General features: G+C 38.6%; 2 protein-coding genes across 2 annotated transcripts; one reads left to right on the top strand and one right to left on the bottom strand.

Moving 5' to 3' along the window:
• Positions 1 to 747: 747 nt before the first annotated feature.
• Positions 748 to 8,238, top strand: abcf2b (ATP-binding cassette, sub-family F (GCN20), member 2b). The gene is made up of 15 exons (XM_028434387.1): positions 748 to 869; positions 2,024 to 2,174; positions 2,770 to 2,982; positions 4,027 to 4,209; positions 4,323 to 4,494; positions 4,605 to 4,700; positions 4,785 to 4,887; positions 5,975 to 6,070; positions 6,433 to 6,552; positions 6,684 to 6,773; positions 6,855 to 6,965; positions 7,044 to 7,106; positions 7,204 to 7,332; positions 7,423 to 7,626; positions 7,708 to 8,238. Exons 2-15 carry the CDS (start codon positions 2,036 to 2,038, stop codon positions 7,822 to 7,824), a joined length of 1,836 nt encoding a protein of 611 aa, XP_028290188.1. The 5' UTR covers positions 748 to 869; positions 2,024 to 2,035; the 3' UTR covers positions 7,825 to 8,238.
• Positions 8,237 to 20,373, bottom strand: LOC114454149 (uncharacterized). The gene is made up of 17 exons (XM_028434386.1): positions 20,084 to 20,373; positions 18,771 to 18,877; positions 18,520 to 18,659; positions 18,214 to 18,362; positions 17,928 to 18,086; positions 17,381 to 17,831; positions 16,390 to 16,482; positions 14,434 to 14,524; positions 13,210 to 13,433; positions 12,893 to 13,132; positions 12,115 to 12,213; positions 11,838 to 12,031; positions 11,598 to 11,772; positions 10,745 to 10,901; positions 10,500 to 10,653; positions 9,399 to 9,510; positions 8,237 to 9,321 (listed from the first exon to the last, which is right to left on the bottom strand). The coding sequence occupies exons 1-17, from the start codon at positions 20,102 to 20,104 to the stop codon at positions 9,146 to 9,148; spliced, it is 2,742 nt and encodes a 913-aa protein (XP_028290187.1). The 5' UTR covers positions 20,105 to 20,373; the 3' UTR covers positions 8,237 to 9,145.
• Between the last annotated feature and the right edge of the window lie 913 nt (positions 20,374 to 21,286).

Below are 21,286 nucleotides of genomic sequence, written 5' to 3'. Positions count from 1 at the left end.
AAATGAAGGAAAAAAAATGTCAAAAGTTATTTTATGTTATTGCAAATGGTCAGGATGCAGTTAAGGAAATACTGCCATCTTGTGGACAATAATGTGAACTATATTTTTATATAATTCATAAGGATCAACTATGTAACCTTGTTTGGTTAATTTTGTTAAAGGAATAGTTCACCAGTAGTAAATATTAAAACTGTTGCTTTTACGAGGTAGTAACAAGACCAGTGCAGACTGATTGTAATACTTGTCAGTATATTTCTTATATTTCTATATATTAATTGTTATGTAATTGTTATATAGTGTTGATATTACTTCCATGAAATATATTTAATGTGGGATTTTAAGTCCACTAAAATATTTTTGGTGGACTTTCATCTGATTGCATTTTAGTTTTGTCAATTCTTGTCTGTTAATTCGTTTTTCTTAATCTTTAAAATGTACATTTCTTTCATTTTCATATTTAAAATACAATAATGAAAAAACATACATTTATTTTAAATGTTGAGCATCTTGTAAGCTACTAGAAATGCCTTCTTCTTGAACCAAGTGCTTTTCTTTTTTTTTTTTTTACTACTAAACTATAAGAGAGTAAATACCTGCTATAGTTTTAAGTCAGAACTGTAGACTGTGCCTCAACTCAAAAAAGCACTTTGGAAAAAAAAGGGGGAAAGTGAGGGGACTCGGATTCAATTTCCCGCCAGTTTATACGTAATACAGTACTGCAGTCATGTAGAGGGTGGTACCATTTCTTTTCCCCGCCCATTTTGACCTTATACGGTCAGTCTGGTGTTACATCGCGCGGCCGCTTCCTACCGGCGAAAATTCGACACGAGACGTCGGTGTGCCCCAGTTAACAACGCTTCTCTCGCGCAGTAAGTACCGCCACACACTGTTTGTAACAGCTTACAGCTACTACAACACATTACCCAGGCTTTGTGACTGAAAACTACATTTGTTAGACGTCTGTACGGTTTTGTTATAGCCCGGTCAGCCTTGGGTCTTAGTTAGCCGTTCAGGCCTGTTGACGTTTAGCTTAATTGCTCATAACGGTATGTGTATTGATATATTTAGGATTTTAATCCTGTTTAAGTAATACAGGGTTAATGAGCTGAAACGATTATTGTCGTAGAATAGCGGCGCCGCGTGTGTTAAGGCGTGTCATACATATAGCAGCATCTCAGCTAACCGCGAAGCTATCTGGTGTTACGGTTCAACTCGTCGTTGATTTAAGTGGTGACCAGCTTCCGTCTACTTCGGCAACAAATTACTTTGAAAATAACGGTATATATCTGTTTAATTGGGTTTTGGTGACTGGTTTCATTTTCGTTGTTTTTTAGTGAAATCTTACAGCCGAATCCAGCTTGAGGAAATCACATGTAAATCGTTTTTTTCGTCGCATTGATGGTCGTTTTCGTAAGGGTTAGCTTCATTGCTGCCACAATTGTTCTAAGTTTAAAACAATACATGTTAACCACAGAAATCTACAATGAAACCATATTACGCTCGCAAGGATATGTGTATACCATATTTTAGACTTGTATAAGAATACAGCTGGGCTCAGGCGGAAGTGAGTCATCAGTGAATTTGGTCACCAGATTAACTGAACCACGGGCTTCACACGGCAAGGGGACAACGTGCCGGTAAGTGGTACATTAGGAGACATACGGGTTACCCGGCACACTAGTTACGGGATGTCAGACTGGAATCACTGAACTATTCATACCTTTTTCAAAATCATTAATAAATTAGACTTTATGACGTCTATTTGTAATATATGTGGAGATTGGGAAACCAGTGTATCCAGTGCTGCTGCTGCTGCTTGACGCGTAAGATTAGTCACTGTTGCAGTGATTCATTATTTTATTATACTTGATGTTTGTTTTTGTTTTTTTTTTACTAAATTTGATTATTGAACTTTAGCCAATTATTTATTAGAGGTGGTGTTTAAAATAAATAAGTAAAATAAACAAATGTATGACCTAGAAATTGAACAAATGGTGCAATTACCTTTTTGTAAATAAAACAGCTCTGCAGAACCATGCCGTCTGATTTGGCAAAGAAGAAGGCCGCCAAGAAGAAGGAGGCTGCCAAAGCTCGCCAGCGTACCAAGAAACCAGACGAACTCGGTGAAGAGAATGACCAACCAGAGGCCCACACCAACGGAGCAGAGAGCAATGGTGAGCAATAACGCTACAAACGCCACAACACCTCAAATAATGAGAGGACAGGGGTCACCAACACGGTGCTCGCGGGCACCAAGTAGCCCACGTGGACCATGTGAGGGGCCCTCAGGAGCCCTAGTCACCAATGAGCTTCGTCTGAAATCTGATTCACTTTTTAGGATTCAAACTCACAAAGACAAATACACATGAAATATGTAGTTAATACATAATTACAGTGAAATACTGCTGAAAAAGTTTTAGTATTAAATTAACCATCTTTAAATTTATTTTCACTGAAACTTTGTGAACAGTTGTTTGAATAAATGAAACTAATGTTATTTAAATTTAAAAGACAGCAAAAAATTAAAAAGGAATTATTTCCTACCTTTTTAAGTTAGTGCTAGCCTTCCTTATTATTATCCTCTAAGTAAAGTGAAAATGTAGTGTTTAAGAAGTGCATTTCTAACTGACTATACAGTGCCTATGAAGTAGCTCACAGTTTTAGAAAGGTTGGTGACCCCTGGTTTGGGGCGTAACCCTTAATGGCCGTTAAGTGCAATACAAATGCGGTGTGTAAAACAGAATTATTTAAGACAAACTGTGGTTTCAGGTGTTGCCTGTTTGACCAAAGAGCTGGATGAGTTTGAGCTGGCAAAGACCGAGGCACGGGCAGTGACTGGAGTCCTTGCCTCCCATCCGAACAGCACTGATGTTCACATCAGCAGCCTTTCACTCACCTTTCATGGCCAAGAGCTGCTAGCGGACACCAGCCTGGAGCTGAATTCAGGCCGACGTTATGGTCTGATCGGTCTTAACGGCACAGGTAACCGTTTCCTCCTGATGAAGGTTACACTGCATTCAACCACATAAACATTTTAAATTCAGACGTCAGGGTCCTTAGTGCAATTAAAGTGTATTTTACAGAACTTTTCTTAGAATGGAAGAAAAGACACATTCATTGATTTAAAAATAAATAGCATTGAGTTACTACTGGACTATTATCAAAGTAATTATATATTTCCTGGTAATATACACACCAGGGTTGGGGACAATTACGTTTTTAATTACCCATGTTAAATAACAGTTCAATTACGATTACAGTGACCAGCATTTTCTTCAGTGATAACATGACAATTATTTTTATCCTTGGAAAGACAATTACATTCTCATTTACTCATGTTCAATTACATCACAATTACTGAGTCTGAAATAAACAAGCTAATAAAAATTAACATTCCTCTCGTTAGCTTCCCGTTAGCATCGCTTATGATAACGAGTGCTATATCACCTGTAAAATACACTAAAAACAAATATTTATCATCTAATTTCTTTCCTATGTATTGGTTACCTTGTTAGTCTTCCTAATCAATGAAAATGTGTTTTTGTTTTTTGTTTCGCGCACCGACTACCAAGACAAATTCCTTGTACTGTCCTAAAAACTGTACTTGGCCATTAAAACATTTCTAATTCTGATAGGTTTTAATATTTTTGGTGTGGATGTTTGAGCCTTTTTTCTGTCTGTATATTCCTTGATTTAAATTTTTTCCAAATAATAAAATGTGGGAAAGCTTGATATGAAACATGTTTTAATAATTGTTAACTACATATGTGTAGAACTGCACATAGAACTGTATCACAGTTACAATTACAAGTCAATTATCTAAACTCAATTACAATTTAATTACACCATAATTGTAATTAACCATCAATTACGTGATTACAATTATAATTGACCCAAACCCTGAAACACATACTCTACTGTGTAAGTATTTTATTTTGTTTACAATTTCAAATATTATTTTTCTTCTGGGGAATATGAAGGTTTGCCATAACATGGGAATCTGATTATTTCGTATTTGTCTGTCAGGAAAATCAATGCTGCTGTCAGCCATTGGGCATCGTGAGATTCCCATTCCAGAGCACATAGATATCTACCACTTGACCAGGGAGATGGCCCCCAGTGAAAAGACGGCTCTGCACTGCGTCATGGAGGTGGATGAACAGAGGATCATGCTGGAAAAGGAGGCAGAGAGACTCGCTCACGAAGATGGTAAGGAAGTTATGGTCCCTGATTGGGGAAAAAAGATTCTTAATCTGAATAATGGTTTTAGAAAAGGTAGAGGATTTGCTCTCAGTTTCACATAAGAGTTTTTCTGTGTGTAGCTGAATGTGAGAAGCTGATGGAGCTGTATGAGCGCCTGGAGGAGCTGGATGCAGACAAAGCAGAGGTGCGAGCGTCTCGGATCCTCCACGGTTTGGGCTTCAGCAGCGCTATGCAGCAGAAGAAACTGAAGGACTTCAGTGGAGGGTGGAGGATGCGTGTTGCTTTAGCCAGGTAGAGCCTGTTATTTTAGATCCTCTAGCTTCATCGTACCTGTAATTTAACTTGTTTAGTCCAGATACTCCTATAAGTGTGAGAGCAGCATGCTGTGATCTATTTTGCAGAGCCCTATTCATTAAGCCCTTCATGCTGTTGCTGGATGAGCCCACCAATCATTTGGACCTGGATGCTTGTGTGTGGTTGGAGGAAGAGCTCAAGTCGTATGTATTTCCTACAAACGGTCCACTGTTTCCCTTCCTTCCTGTTTGCAACCTCCTCATCATCTCCCAAATGTTTCCTGGTAGGTTCAAACGCATCCTCGTGCTCATCTCTCATTCTCAAGACTTCCTGAACGGTGTGTGTACAAACATCATCCACCTGCATCAGAGAAAACTCAAATACTACACGGTAAGAAGGTGCCAACAGATGGACTAGTCTTTGGGAGATCATGTAATGTTAAATAAGGATAGCAGGGCTATGCTCTGTGCTAGAGGTGGGAGAAAAAATTGATTCGGAGGTGGACGATTCTGAATCAATTCATAAATTTCCAGTATTAGAAAATCTAAATTTTAGAGGCCGTTTAAAAGTCGGAACAAAAATGCTGCGAAACTGTGGCATGCAGAGGGACACATAACAAGGAAGCATGGACGTGCAGGAGTTAAGACCAGCCCTGTGCAGCTTAATCTGTTGTTTGGAAGCACTTTGGCTTCTTTAATGTCCATGGTGGAAGTGAACTGTACAAGAGCCACGCTGTATGCAAGCTTTGTTAAAAATTAAGTACTTTAGAAACACAACGAACATGAGAAGCCAAATAGCACGCTTTCACCTGGAGGAGGAGGCGAAGTCGGCTGCGTCTGTGGCTTAAAGTACCTCTGCTAACCAGAAAACAATCAAACAAGTCACAACAAAGCTTCCACCCTCTTCGGAAAAGGTACAGCGGATTGCAACATTTATTGCTAAGGATTTACTTGTAGCTGAGATATACCATCCCTTCTCGGTGGTACTTAACCCATACGGCCATCCCAAAGCTTTACAACCAACCAAAACAGAAGTCATAGCATTGCTGCAGAAAGCGGGAAGGATAGCAGTGACGTGATTCGTGGACATCAATTGCCACTGACTCTCATGTCACTATAGCTGCACACTTTATCTCTGACTGGAAGCTAATGTCATGTCATTTTTTTTTTTTTCAATTGAAATTATGTTACAAGGAAGGCTGCTACTACCTTTGTTTAAAGAAAAATTTGTAAAATTTCAGTTCACATACTTTCATTAGTTTAATAAAGGATAATGAATGGTAATGTATCTCTTTTTTTTCTAACTACAAATAATATAATTTTTATACAGTGAGTGGACACAATGAATACAACACATATGTTGTGAATAAAACATGCATCAAAATACATTAATAATCGATTGTGAGGTGCCTAAAGATTCCCACTCGTACTGTGCGCAACCCTAATAAATGACCATACCTCTCTTATTTTGTTTTTAGGGTAATTATGACCAGTATGTGAAGACCAGAGAGGAGCTGGAAGAGAATCAGATGAAGCGCTTTAACTGGGAACAGGACCAGATCACACACATGAAGGTAAAGGAGGGAGACTGTAGCTGCATGACTAAAAGAAAATAAGGATGTAACTTTTGTCATTGGCCAATTTAAACTACTTTCAAAATCCAACATTGAGTTCTTTACCAATGGAAACCATGAGTCATTGAACTTCAACATAAAATGTAAAAACTGTCAAAAAAAATGACTTAATAATGAAGTCCAAAATTTCATCCAAATAAACATTATAAGCCCAACAACTATTGGGAGTCAATCACTTCCTTATTCCAGCTTTTATTAAAAATGAGAATCATAAGTTTTCCTCATTCTGCAACATCATTAGTATTTAAACTAAAAAAAACTGACATGAGTTAAACTGTTGCTAATACGTTTCTCTCTTTCAGAACTACATAGCCCGGTTTGGTCATGGTTCTGCAAAGCTTGCAAGGCAGGCCCAGAGCAAAGAGAAGACGCTGCAGAAAATGGTTGCTTCTGGCTTGACTGAGCGAGTTGTGAATGACAAGGTAATGGAATTAATCATGGCATAGATCCAGCTTATTGTGGTAGACACTGTGTGACTGCTTTCACACTTGTAAAACCAGACACATGCACGTTTTGTGTAAACCTATGTCGCTAACTTATCCTGTTTCTACAGACTCTGTCATTTTGTTTTCCTCCCTGTGGGAAGATTCCTCCCCCTGTTATCATGGTTCAGAATGTGAGCTTCAAGTACAGTGACAACACGGTAACTAAAGTTAAATGCATTAACATCACTATCCATAAAGTGCTACTGTAATCCCAATCTGACTGAGCGTGTTTTCTGCAGCCATACATCTATAAGGATCTGGAATTTGGCATCGACCTGGATACTAGAGTGGCTCTGGTTGGACCTAACGGCGCTGGAAAATCCACTCTGCTGAAACTGCTTATGGGTGAAGTAAGTATAGATATTCTCTCCTAATACCATGAAACTCTCTGCACCTGTATGACAATACAAATTTTATTTGTGTTGCAGCTTCTTCCTAGCGATGGTATGATCCGCAAACATTCTCACGTCAAGATTGGCAGATATCACCAGGTAAGAATGGTGATGCCATCAGCTTGATATTTAGAAATCACAGTACGGCTGTCATACATTGAAAAGTTGAATAAATCAAATTCCTCTGTTCCTACAGCATCTGACTGAGCAATTGGAGCTGGACCTGTCTCCTTTGGAGTACATGATGAAGTGCTATCCTGATATCAAGGAAAAGGAGGAGATGAGGAAGATCATTGGTCGCTACGGTCTCACAGGAAAACAGCAGGTAGGGATGGAGGAGCTTTTGTAGAGCAAAGCCTCATCAACAGATCAGTTACTGAGAGGATTGTAAATGAACTGTGACAATTGACTGCAGGTCAGTCCCATCAGGAATCTGTCAGATGGTCAGAAGTGCCGCGTGTGTTTTGCTTGGCTGGCCTGGCAGAACCCTCACATGCTGTTCCTTGATGAGCCGACCAATCATCTGGACATAGAGACTATTGATGCGCTAGCAGACGCTGTCAATGAGTTTGATGGTGGGATGATGCTCGTTAGTCACGACTTCAGACTAATTCAGCAGGTATGCATTACTCATTCAATAGCTCCACGTACCAAGCGCTTTAATTTGGCTTTAATGCGTTTGTGTTTTATTTGGTTCTAGGTGGCTCAGGAGATTTGGGTGTGTGAGAAACAAACAATCACCAAGTGGAATCGTGACATCCTGGCATATAAAGAGCATTTGAAATCCAAGATAGAAAAGCAAGCACATGATATTTAACGTTATTACTTTTACTGCATTTTGGAATTGACCTGTAAACTCCCCTAGGAATGAGCAAGGCATGTTCAAACCACAGTTTGAAACAATCTTGTGTGCATTGGACACGTGTCCTGTACAGTCTGTACTGCATTTCCTTTGCGGGTGGTCAGTGTGTCCCTGCACCACAGGCTGCACTCTGATTGGCTGAATTACCTGGAGCGTCTCTGTGGGAACGCATTCCTTAGTACTGTCTTCACAGAAGTTATTTTCCTCCCCAACCATTGAGTTTTACCCTGATATAGTGCAGCAGCTTTTACGTCATATTTTATGATATTTAAAAGTTGACTTTTGTTTTCCATGTAAAAGAGCAGATTTGCCTTATTTAACGATGTAATGCAATAAAGGATTGTCTAAATAAAAACATAACGCAGCACATTATAATGTGAAGACTTTAATGGTATGCATAGATCCTACACAATTATAGTAACTTCTGGTGGTGTGTACACGTTGTGTAGCAGCAACACATGACATCAATAAACTAACTATTACCAGATGCTAATTATGGCTGGAACACTTTTAATCAACAAAAGAACAATTCTTCCTAATTTAAAGGTTAAATCTATTTTCGACAGCTCTGTACACCCATGACAATTTGTGACCCAAAACAAATTGTTACATTTCTGTGAAACATTGCCTCTACAAATAGTGTCCTGAACTCAAAATAATTCATGGTTAACAGTGTCGAATCAAAAACAAAATGTTTTTTTAACAATTGAATGTTTAAGTTAAACATTTAAAAAACAAAAGGTTTAACATTCTTTTTTTTTTAATGAGGTCCTTAAGATAGATTGTACATAGAAATGATTAAAGAATCATTTTGAGTAAATATAAGTAGAATATGGCTTCCACTGCATTGGAAAACATGTCCATTCAGCTGTCAATAATCCATGTGTTAATTTTCTTTTTAATAAGTCTGCCTTAATAATTGGGGAAAAACCATGCTGTGTAATACAGTAAATCTCTTGAGATTACATAGTCAACCTGCAGAAAGAAGGCTGCTCCAACCAAAAAGCCTCCTGTGGACAGGTGTTGTAAATTAGCACATGTGCTAGCACACAAACATTACATCTGGGAAACTTGTGTAATTGTGACATCCATTACGAATGGAGGGAACCAATCAATAAGACTACACAATTAGCTTTAAATCAGAAACTAGCAGTAAGTCAAGGTGATTAAATTCTGATTGGGTTAGGGTTTCAACTCAGCGTGCTTGATTAAAGGATTAGTTGCACTAGCTGCAGTTAAAACAGTGCAAATAGTGTTTGGGAATGGTGAGGGGTGCTCACTGGGCTTCCCACTCCTCATCTGAGACGTCCTCTGGTGGGATGCTGTGGATGTTACTGGCCCGAATGCTGCTAATGTTGGTGAGAGAAAGAAGGTTGGCGATGCCAGTCAGAGTCACACCAGTGCTGTCCAGGTTCACCTGAGCCAGATGCATGTGTTTCAGAAACTTCAGACCTAAAAAAAGACCAGATTGTTGATGCAACCACGAGCTGCTGTTAAATCTAATGACTTGAGACTAAGTTAAAGTTTACCTCGATCTGTGAGTCGTGTGCGGCTAAGGTTGAGTTTGATGAGCTGATTGCAGTGAATCAAACCTTTTCTCACGACTGAGTCTCCCACCCGAGTGCTGGCTAACCCTAACACCTGCACGGAAAGAATTCATACATTTAAAAAAAAAAATATATATATATATATATAGTATTTAAAAATTTGGGGGTATTAAACATAGTATTGTGCTGAAAACTCAAACCAGAATTGAGAATAATTGATGAAGTTTAAGAACGCTGCCAAATCATCAAGTTACCTGACAAATACTGGTCCCAGTTAAGGCCTAGATCTGTGTTTTTCAATCTTGGGGTCACTCGAAATGTCTAGTCATTGATAATAAATTAATTAAAAATGTATTAATTTATTTTTTTATTAATTAAAACTGCAAACTCTTAGTATCTGAAATGTAATCTTAAAAATAAATATAAAATGCAGTATAAAGAAAGAAATAGAAAAAACCATCATGTCACTTTGTGCACTAATCCTAGCTATTCTGTATTTGTTACACAGTATAAAAAACATGATTAAAAATAAATAAATATAGGGGAAAAATAGTCTTCGGGGTTGTCAGACATTTTTTATATCAAAATGAGGTCACGATCCAAAAAAGGTTGGAAACCAGTGGCCTAGATCATTAAATCAATTTCCACTGAATATAGGTTCTGTCAAATAACTTTGGATCTTATTTCAATTCTGATCAATCTTTTTTCAAATATTTATACTTCACTGAAACAATGGGACTAATTTGTTTAAGTGTTGCAGATGGGATTTTGGTAAAGAAGCTACAGATTGTGATAAGTTGGATTTTTGGAAAACTTTATGAAATGTAATGAAAATAAAACCATTGCATGTACGTTGAAAAATGTCCTACCTTTTTAAGTTACTGCTAGTTTTCCTTATTATCTCACCCTTTAATTAACAATGAAACAATGAAAATGTAGTTTTAAGAAGTGTATATCAAACTGGTAGCCCTTTGGATTATTCAGTACCTTTGAAGTCGCTCACAGTTTCAGAAAGGTTGGTGACCCCTGCTCTGGACTGTTAGTTGGACAAAATGCCCCTTAAAGTCACAACGGTAGACCAACCTGGAGGTGTGGCAGACAGACGATGAGGTCGGACACTCCTTGGCTGGTGACGGCTGTTCGGTCTAGACACAGCTCCTGGAGCTCGTGCAGCCCTCGCAGAGACACAAGTCCAGCGTCTGACACCTGAGTGTTACTGAGTGACAGCTTCTGTAACCTACAAAACAGCACAGACAACGCCTCGGTGTCAGTAGTATCCACTCTAACAATCACTCACTGGTGTGTACACATTTATCCTGAGGGGAGACCTTTTCATGGTGCTGAGCTGGCTCACTCCCTGATCTGTGACCTGTGTGTAGTCAGTCAGATCCAGCTCAGACAGCAGAGAGAGTTTGGAGATGAACGACATCCCGGTGTCAGTCACTGAGTGACGCTCAGGGAGGATGAGATGAGTCAACTTCAGACCTACAAAGAACATATCCCATCATACGGATTGTACATTGATTCAAACTGGCTTTAAATCCTTTATATTTTTCCTGATGTTTACAAAAACAAAACCAACAAGAGGACAGTCATCAACATCCCCCGCCAGATTGATTGTCATAACTCAACCTTTTCCTAAATGTCCTAAATCTAAGAACTTAGATGTATACATAAGAAAATATTATCACATCAGAATATGAAAAAGGGCATTAATTACGCACTTCTTATTTTCGAACTCCATCAAGGTATTGATATCCTGAAGCCACACACAAAATTTGGTTATCCTATCTTAAACTGTTTCTAAGAAAAGTTGTACCGTTTGAAGATACCTCGAACGGAGTAAAGAAAAACAGAACAAGGGCAATAACTCCGGAAAAAAATAAGTGCGCACTTCTCATTTTCGAACTCCATCGAGGTATCGATACCCTGAAGCCAAACACCAAATTTAGTTATCCTATCTTAAACAGTTTCAGAGAAAAGCTGTCCCTTTTAACTCGGACGGACAAAGCTCAAACCTATATCCCCCTTCCACACTTTGTGGCGGGGGATAATAAAGCCACTGACAACTCATTACCTGTTTTTTTTCTTTTTTTATCTTATTGTGCAAACATAATGGTGCATTTGTCTTATTTTGTATTCATTTTCAGTTTGAAAACTTCTCCTTAAATATTTTAGAACCTGAGATGAGCTGAAGAACACGATTGCCATCCAGTGAAGGGATTCCTCCCAGACTGAGGAACGTTAGTGTTGGGTGAGATCCCAGGTGCTCCAGAGAATCCTCAGACACACTGGTCCCATCCAGCTTAAGAGTCTGCAGATTTCTCATCTCTGCCATTGCTGTCACGTCTCTAACCTGGAACACAAAACCCAGAAGATAAGAATCAGCCACAGCGAAGCAAATAAGAAGGCGTGGCTTACCTTGGTCTGTTTGATGCTGAGAAGTCGTAACTGGGGCACACAGGAGGGAATGACGGCCAGTGTGGCTTCAGTCACTGATGTTTGGTTTAGACTGAGCTGAGTGAGGCAGGATGGAGCGGATTGAAGATACAGCACCATTCCTGTGTCTGTCACTTTGGTCTGGTCCAGTGACAGTAAACACAGACTTTTTAAACCTTTGGGAAACAGACAGAAAGTTGTTTCAAAAATCTGCTATTGCAGCGTTTAACTTTGACCAGATGTGTAGCAACAGAAGCACCTGTGATATGCTGCAGACAGGAGTCGGTCAATTTGCTACAAGAGGCCAGGTTGAGATACTGGAGTTTAACCAAACTGGACAGGATTGAAAGACCAGAATCTGGAAAGAACAAGAGGAATGTGGCAAGCAGGATTGGAGTCAATTACACTTTTCAATTACAATTACCGTATTTTTCGGACTATAAGGCGCACTTAAAATCCTTTAATTTTCTCAAAAATCAGCAGTGCGCCTTATAATCAGGTGCGCCTTATGTATGAAATTAACTACTGTGCTTCAACACACTGAACTGAAAAAGTAAGCGTATTGTTCTGTATTTTATGTGTTAAACCTGAACAATGTTGAGAGTTATTGTTAATGAGTTGAATAAAGTTTGACTTATCTGACTATTTGATTTCGCTTAATGCGTAATTAATAATAATAATAATAATAATAACAACAACAACAAACAGGTGCGCCTTATAATCCGGTGCGCCTTATAGTCCAAAAAATACGGTATGTCTTTATTATCCATGTTCAATTACAACTCAATTATGATTCTTATGGTGACCAGCATTATTACAATTATTATTTTTGCCCTGAAAGTAAATTACAATTAATTACAATTACTGATCCTTTAATACATAAGACCATAAAGCATAGCCTTCCTCTTGTGTTAGCTTTCTGTTAGCATAATTGTAATTAAAGTACACAAGTTTTAAAAAAAAAAAAAGCCACTAGGACTACTTGGTTAAAGTCAGGAGAGTACAAAGGATGCATGGAACATCCAGTAAATCAGTACCTGTAATCAGAGGTGAGTTGACCAGGCTGAGATGCTTCAGTGCTGTGAAAACCCGCAGCTGTCGTAGGAGCTCATTAGTGGAATACGGGTAGTTGTTTAGGACAAATATCTGTATTGGACAGCCAAAGAAGAGCTCCAGCGTGCGTGGACGAAGCAGCCTCTCACGAGACATGTGGTTGAGCAGGAGCTCGGCCACCTCTGCAGTCAGACCAGCCAGTCTGCTGCTGTGCATGCTGGGAGCTGAGCGAAGGTGTCAACAGGGCCAAGCTTTAACAAAATATTCAGAGAAACTGTCTTGCAGAGTTGATCTTTCTTACCCATCATTAGGTGGACAGTCGCTCGTGTGGCCAAGGCACAAAGAGATGGCACGTTTGGTGTCCTGAAGGGTCTTTTTGGTGGTGAGGGGTGGCCCTGAAAGGCTTGCTGGTCATCTTGCTGTGCAGCTCTTTGTCGACGCTCCACTGCAGCTAAGCCTGGAGCCATTGGTGCCACTGGACCTTCTGCATCTACTGGGTCTGCTGGCTGCTCTTCTGGAGCTTCCCTGCAACACAGAGACACAAATTAAGTCACCCTGAAAAGATGCTGAATAGCTAAGTACAAGGTAAAAGGAAATATGTTTTTTCTGTACTCTTAATTAAAAAAAGTAAAAAGCGTGTTTAACTATAATTAAAAAATATAGTTATTTAAGTTATTTCTTAATTAATTATCATTAATTCTACTTCTTGTCTAGCCCTGAATATGCAAACTAGGTATGAAAAGGTGACAGAAGAATGTATTTCAAGAAAAAAGTGAGTTGTTGGGAGTAATTATGGAATGATATACAAATGAGACAAGACAATATACAATACTAAGCTCACGATAACGATACGTGACACTATTTTTGGAAAAGGAAAGAAACAAAAGAAATGCTGTTTGAAAAATAACCATGCTTTTATTTTGACAAACTCCGGGCGTACTTGTATAAAGTCTCTGTATGACCTTTTTAACTCCAGTGAATATTGATTATCAAAAAATAAACAATAACATACATAAGACCAATTTCTTCTAATGAAAGAGCAGAAAGTCCCACTGCTAACAGAACGCAAAGACTGACCAATCAAGCCAATTTAAAATTAAAAAACTAAAAATTTAAAACTTGCATTTTTCAAAAAGTAATTCCTATCTTTGCATAACAAGTTTTTTAAAACACCAAAATTGCGATATCTTGTTGCACAATACCGTATATCGTCCCACCCTTAGTAGTAATACGTAAAAAATAATAAAATCATAATGTGGATAAATTATTAAAAAACTACAAGCAGAAGTGTACACAGAGAATGTATTGTCCCTGTAAGCCAGGGGTGGGGGCTGGATTCCTGAGGCTTTTAGATGTGTCCCTGCTCCAACACACCTGAATCAAAGGGATGGCTCGTTATCATTGCTTCTGCAGAGCTTGATGACAACACAAGGTTTTAACCAGGTGTGGTGGAGCAGGGAGACATCTAACAGTCCTCAAGAACTGGAGTTCGCCACCCCTGCAAGCAGAGAGAACTTGTCCTGACCTGAGTCGGTTGCCTTGCTCTGGCCAGAGGTGATGACGCTCAAACCGTCCCCCAATCCTGTTCTCTGGATAGAAAGGCAGCCTCGGCAATCCTGTGAATGGTAAACAAAATTTGATTTATCTAATTCTTCACAGCAACACTGATCAGCTAATAATCACACTCAACCTGTGTGTGTAACATCACCCACCACACTCTGACTCTCCTTGAATCCCTTAAAGCTCCCTTAACTGTAATTAAGCTCTTTTCTTTTTCCAGGCTGACATAATTTCAGAAAATGTTAATTATGTCTGGCTAGACACCTGTGAGCACTTGTGAGACTTTAACTCATTGGACTAAGCAGCTGGATTGCTTGAGTGAAAAAGGTAATTTTCCTACACATTGCATAATCATAATCTGTCCTAAAATGTGACATACATTACAACAACAATCACTTCTGTGTTTTTTTACAACAGGTATTTAGCTTTTCTGAGTGATACAAGCATATAACTACTTTGGTAAAGGAAATGAAATGTCATATGAAGGGGAAACAGAAGAAAACATGTAGTTGCAGTAGGGATAGCAGACACAGGCCCAATGGCCACACTTACACACTCATTGACTTTGAGGCTTAGGGGTGTCCCATTGTCAATTTATAAAGTGCCATGCTGACTTTTTGAGCCCTTCATGAATCATACGCCCTTTCCGTGAGTGAGCGAGCATCTCAGCAGACTTAGCGTGAGGAAAATACCCATAGTTCATTGCATGGAACGTTTTGTACTATGCCTTATGCTAATGTGACCTTGCTTTGTAGTTTGTACTTAGTTTTGTTTCTTTTTTATTTTATGTTTTGTGTGTTTCTGTTCATTGAAAGTTCATTGTATATTATTGGATGTAAACACTCATTGTAAATCTCCCATCGAGAGTTTTGTACATTTAAGTATTTCAATAAAAAGAGTGAAGAAAAAAAGTTAACAAAAACAAGGAGGGTCCAACCAGCGCTGAGGCTGCAAAAACAATACATTTCTCATGTCAGTATATATAAAATAGCCATCATGGCATGGTATATTTGTTTATTATCTCCTGGGAGTGTAGATGTTTCATTCTTTTTTTTAAAATGACATGACTAAAATGCAGTTTGGGAAACACCAGATAATTTAGAATCCTGCTCAACTTTTAACAAAAATAAGAATGACATGGTATATTACTCAAATTGTAGCAGTACTGCACTGGGTTCCTCAAGTACCCTATAGGGAAGTAATTACATTTCTGCCACTGTTTAATGCATTTATTTATTTTTTTAATTATAAATAAGAACTGAACAGCGAACCCTAAAGCTTGTTCAGCTGAGAACAAAACAGGATTTACACATCTAGTCACTGGACACAGACATGCTTCAGCACAAGGTTTTGAGTCAAGATTCAACTTAACTTTCATATTTGACTTGTGAGTGTATAATTAATTGGCCATGCAGTATACAGAGAGATTGTAAACACAGTCACAAAGAAGCGTGAGTGTTATTTACCACAAAGTCCCAAAACATGTAATCGTGAGGGGCTTTATGTAATGCTGTCAACAAAAAACGACTGTCCCATTACTCCCTAAATAGTGCTTCATGCCCTTAAAGCCCCACACTAGGCGACCGTGGTGGTACCTCAGGTGATAGTGGGTCGTCTTCTGATCGCGAGGTTGGGGGTTCGATCCCAGTACCTGACTGTGTCGAAGTGTCCTTGGGCAAGACACTGAACCCTAAGTTGCTCCCAGTGGTCGACTAGTTCCACTGGTGTGTGAATGTGAGAGTGATTGGGTGAATGAGCTGATGTGTAAAGCGCTTTGAGACTGCTTCAGTGTGGTGATAAAGCGCTATATAAATCAAGTCCATTTTTACCATTTATTTACACTCAATCACTTTCCAGGTGCAAAGAGTTAAATCAATGAGATTTAGGGAGGATATTGAGATTCAGGCACAGGAAGAGGTACCATTAAGAATGTCAGCTGGCTCTTCCTCGCCTTCATCGTGCTCGTCATCCTCTACGCTTGCGTCCTCTCCAGGAACCAGCCTGTGTCCTCGTCCTGTAGAATAAAAAGACTTCACTTAGCAATACGAGTCATTTAAAAGTGTTCAGCTTAATGTTTGAGATTACAACAACCTTAAAATTGTAAATAACACAGTGATGGAAAAGCCCAAGTGATAATCGACCAACTTTTGTTTGTTTGAACCAAATGGAACTTTAAAAGCTAAAATATTATTTACACAACATTGGAATGTGAAGAAATCACAGAAACTGTAGGAGAAATGAACAATGAAAGATACACTATCTTTCAAAAATGAAACTTGTAAGTCTTAGCGCTACTACATTTGTTGGAAAAGCAGAGAATATTTCCATTGTCTGTGAGCTGTGAAGTGTGTGCTTTCTTTTCATTACCACTGCATCAAACACACGTTTTAGTAAGAGTGTCAGCTATTTACTGACTGTCCTCATTTTCTAAGAAATGATCTCAGACAATATATTCCATTAAGATTTATTGATTTGTATTTGTTACACTAGAAATCTGTAGTTCACGTGCTGCTTTCTCTCACCGCTGCCTCCGTGTGGGCTGCTGTAAGTGATACTGTGTTGCTGCTGCTGCTGATAGATTGGTTTGTGCACATTGAGAGGGAGACACGCTGCAGTAATATGCTTTTAACAGAGCATGTTATATTACTATGATGTTGCCGTCGGGCTAACGTTAGCTCTTCTGAGGGAGGGACTTTGGAAAGTTCGGAGGCAGGGCAAGAGAGCAGCGGGGAGGGAGGGGGAGAAAAGTTGCGGACTGCACCTTTAAACTTGCTAACATTTTACCTGATGGGATTAAAAACCTGCAGCTCAGCATTATCATCATTGTTCTATTTTGAGAGATGTTTTTTTTAAATAAAGCATTGAGGAAAGTCACCATATTTTAATTTAAAAGGGTTTTTAACTCAAATTACCCCAGGAATGAGATGATCCTGAAAATGCAGGCCTAGCTTCTGGTATTCCTGCATAATTCACAGCCTCCTCCCAGTCTTGGTTGGGTAGTGGTGGGGGAATGATAGGGCCATGTCTTCCTGCCTGATCCTGATTTGGCAAAACTGGTTGAGGAGGCACAATGCAAGGAGATGGCTCATTTTCAGCTGCCGACAGAGAATTGGCAGGACTTTGTGGAGCTTGAGGAGTTTCAAGGGAATTGGTTTGAATGCAAAGGGCGGCGTTGGGAGTGAGGCCGAGGGAGCGCAGGGAACAGGTGAGCTCTGCCTCGCTGAAGCGTTTTCGTGGGAATCCCTGAAGGAGAGAGAATGAAGGTAAAGACGGGTGTCGTCCAGTGATGTGCTCCACGACGCTGCTCAAAGGGGCGTCTGCTGAGAAGCGCTCACGCATGGATTCTCCCGACGGCAGCCGAATCTGCAGCACAAATACAAAAGTGTTTTATTCATAAACAAAGCCATTCATTCTTTTAGCATGCACGTACACACAGATAATGAATATGAATGAACTCACCATGAGTATGCAATTGTTGTCCACATTCGTCTGAACCTTTCCTCCAAGCTTCTTGCCTTGATCACTAGTAGGAGACATGTCAGAAGCGGCATTTGTTTGGGTTTTCTCCTGCAAGCTTTTACGATCCTCAGCTATCCGTTTTAACACCAACTCCCGTTCCTGGTAGCACATAGGGTAAAAAAACTTTTATTTATAAACACTCGACATAGAATGCTCTCTTGTAGGAAAAAAAAAGAAAAGTGTATCGGTCAAAATGTAGCATGTCTTTCTATTCAGCGCCGCTGACCTGTTTCCTATGTCTCCTCTCTGCTCGGGCTTCCTGTGCGACACGCTGTCTTTCTTTCTCTTCAAAGTCACTCTTATCTTGTTTAATACGAGACTCGACTGGCAGAGGTTCCGCTGATGGAGACGTTCTGAGCATTAATGATGGACATGCTGACAGAGGGAAGAATAAATACACTGAGATCATTTTGCACCCTTCCCAATGAGGTTGAACATTTTAGCATCAACTTTAAATCTATCCCACAGACAGTAGACAGATAAAAGTATAAATCAAACAGAAACATGTAATCTACATAAATGTACTTATTACCTTGGCTCCCATTAGGATTTATGGGCGACCCTGATGATCCAACTGCCTCTTTAGGGGGGTTGAATGCAGAAAAGGCTGTCTCGGCGGGTTGTGATGGTTGCATGGTCAATCTATGATGTGGAAATTGACCTTGTAGGAGCCTATTAAAGTAAAACATATGCACATACAAAAAGAAAAGGTTGATCCTCTACATGCTACCTAACCAAACTTTAAAATGAACAAATAAAAAAGAAAATAATTTCATAACTTACCACTCAGAAGCGTCTGCTACCGAGAAGTGCCCTGCCTGTACAGCTGCTTGGATCTGCTCTTTTGTGAAACCCATTTCACTGAGGATAAGGAACAACTCCCCGATAGTCTGCAAAGCAAATACACACTGGAAAAATGAGCAACATCCCTAAATCTTCTTGACCCTTTTGGAACCTCAGCTGTTGTGTTAATAACATATCCATCCATCCATCCATCCAAACCTTCTTTGGCTCTAGTTTCATAAATAACCACGCAAAAACTACATTTAAATATATCAGAGATTTGGGAAAAACTCCCATAAAATGGCAAAACAGCACAATTATTCTGTAAAAATTGATAATCTGCAATTTTTTAAAAGAAAAAAAAACAGATGGCAATGGTATTTGTGATTACAATGTTATTACCACATATTTTATGTGTATAACATGCAATGAAAGTAATAATGCAGGTGCTCCTATTATGAAACATTCATGTTTTTAGAAATGTCGTGTTTTGTTGGTTTTTTTTACAAAACATTTTTAAATGCAAGTAATGCTACATATTGTAATGTTTGCGCGTCCAAACAGAATGTTTCAGACAAGGTTTGCTATCATTTAGACTGGCTATATATATAAATTTTTTTAAATTTATGTTTAAACTCTTATTTGATTGAATTGCGAGAAACAAAATTGCTACATTTCAGTGATCTATGTCCCATTTTAGGGATGATTAAAAATGAGAAGAAAATAGATGGACTTTATTCTCTGTCCTGAAGCAGTGACAGAAATTCACACATTCAGCACAATGAAACACATTCTGCTGAGTAAAACACACAAAATTGGCTTAAAAACGCATAATGAGGATCATTTTAAGAACAAAAGATGTAATTTATTTGCAGAGTAATGGCCAGTCATGTTCAGAGCAGTTAATGCGGAGGGGATGAGTTTGCAAAATGTTTTTTCCGAGACAGATGACAGTAGCTGAAAACTGTAACTTGTAGCAAATAACTGCATTACGTTACGATTTAGTATTTTTTTTCCATTCTGTGCTAATCACTCACACACTCACTGAGGTCAAGGTTTTGATTGGAGATAGTTTTATTGTTAATATTACCTAAAAAAAAAAAAAAAAAAAAATGCTTCCTAGCTTAAATTTACGTTATTATCGTTAAGTGAAAATAGGAACTCTGAAAGCAGAAATGTTACATTTAAAGTTAGCAACAGCTATGATGTTAGCCAAACGCCCAGTACAGTATGACGTATGGTGGGGGTTGTCAACAAACAACGTTAGCATTTAGCTGCTATAAGCTAATGCCACAGTAAGTCTCGTTTCTTACCGGAGAGGCGGCAGAACTCATTTTGTTGTTCGAAAAGCAGGTCCCGAAAATTGAAAACTACTAATAAATACCACCTATAACTTTATGGACTCCTTGTTTTGTTTTTTTTTGTTAACAGCAGCTTCTTGTTAGCTTCAATGATTGACCCCTACCCCGCAGAGTCACAAATGATGTTGCCAGATACAGCTCAATATCCCCCGCTTCAAACTGTTGCCAAACAACAAACATCTATGAATTAAAATTGTTTCTTCCTCTCTTCTGCACATAAATTTTACTTTTATTTACACCTATGGTATATGACATGTTTTATAACGACATAACTTCTAAATAGTGCGTCCCAATTCGATAATATGCAAAGATTAAGTGCGCAAAAAATACCCGGATGTTCACTATAGTTGTGCTGTAAATTGCTTATTGGATTATGAATAGGCAATTTTGGATTGCAAACATTATTACGATATATATGTATACATGCCCGTGAGTGAGCAAGCCATAAGTTAAAATCTAACTAAACAAGCAAACAATCAACAACTCTGCTTGATATCTATTCAGTTGTACGATTTTATGTACTTTGTTAAACAACCAAAAATAGACGGAGAATCAGCCAATTTGGCAACGTGACTTGCAGACAGTAAGAACCAATCAGCAGAAAGAGAGATTCTCTGCAGCCAATCAGCACACAGCTCATCCCATAAGTTTCCACAGACTGACAATTTTTCTTCTGTGGTTGCTGTGGATAACATAAAATCCAGAAACAGTGACAAAGGCTTCAGCAGTATTATTATTCTCTGCCTTTAACTGTCAAATGTAAGTTCTATTTTTGTTTTTTGTTCTAAAAAAGCAAAAAATCCTTTTAATAAAATTATTCACGTTTTTTTTGTTTATCATTGGATAATTTAGCTTTTTAATTAATAATTAAGATGGAAATATTATTAATATTATTATTATCATTATTGGGGTTATTATTGTTGATATAGACACACCGCTTTGGCTGTTCACTGTGCATTCAGTAGCAGAAACCCGCCAGCAGAGGGCGGACATTCGACAGCAAATAAAATATACATGATGGTAAACTGCACTGAATGCCACTTTTAATTTTGAGTTGCATTTTAATACAAAAACAAATCTCCAACGAAGACATAAAAACATTAAAAAAATAATAATAATGTAGTTGATAATGGATTTGAGAGATTTAATGTAGGT

Source organism: Gouania willdenowi, chromosome 20, assembly GCF_900634775.1.
Source record: "Gouania willdenowi chromosome 20, fGouWil2.1, whole genome shotgun sequence".
NCBI lineage: Eukaryota > Metazoa > Chordata > Actinopteri > Blenniiformes > Gobiesocidae > Gouania > Gouania willdenowi.
This window is presented reverse-complemented; position numbering and strand designations above follow the sequence as displayed.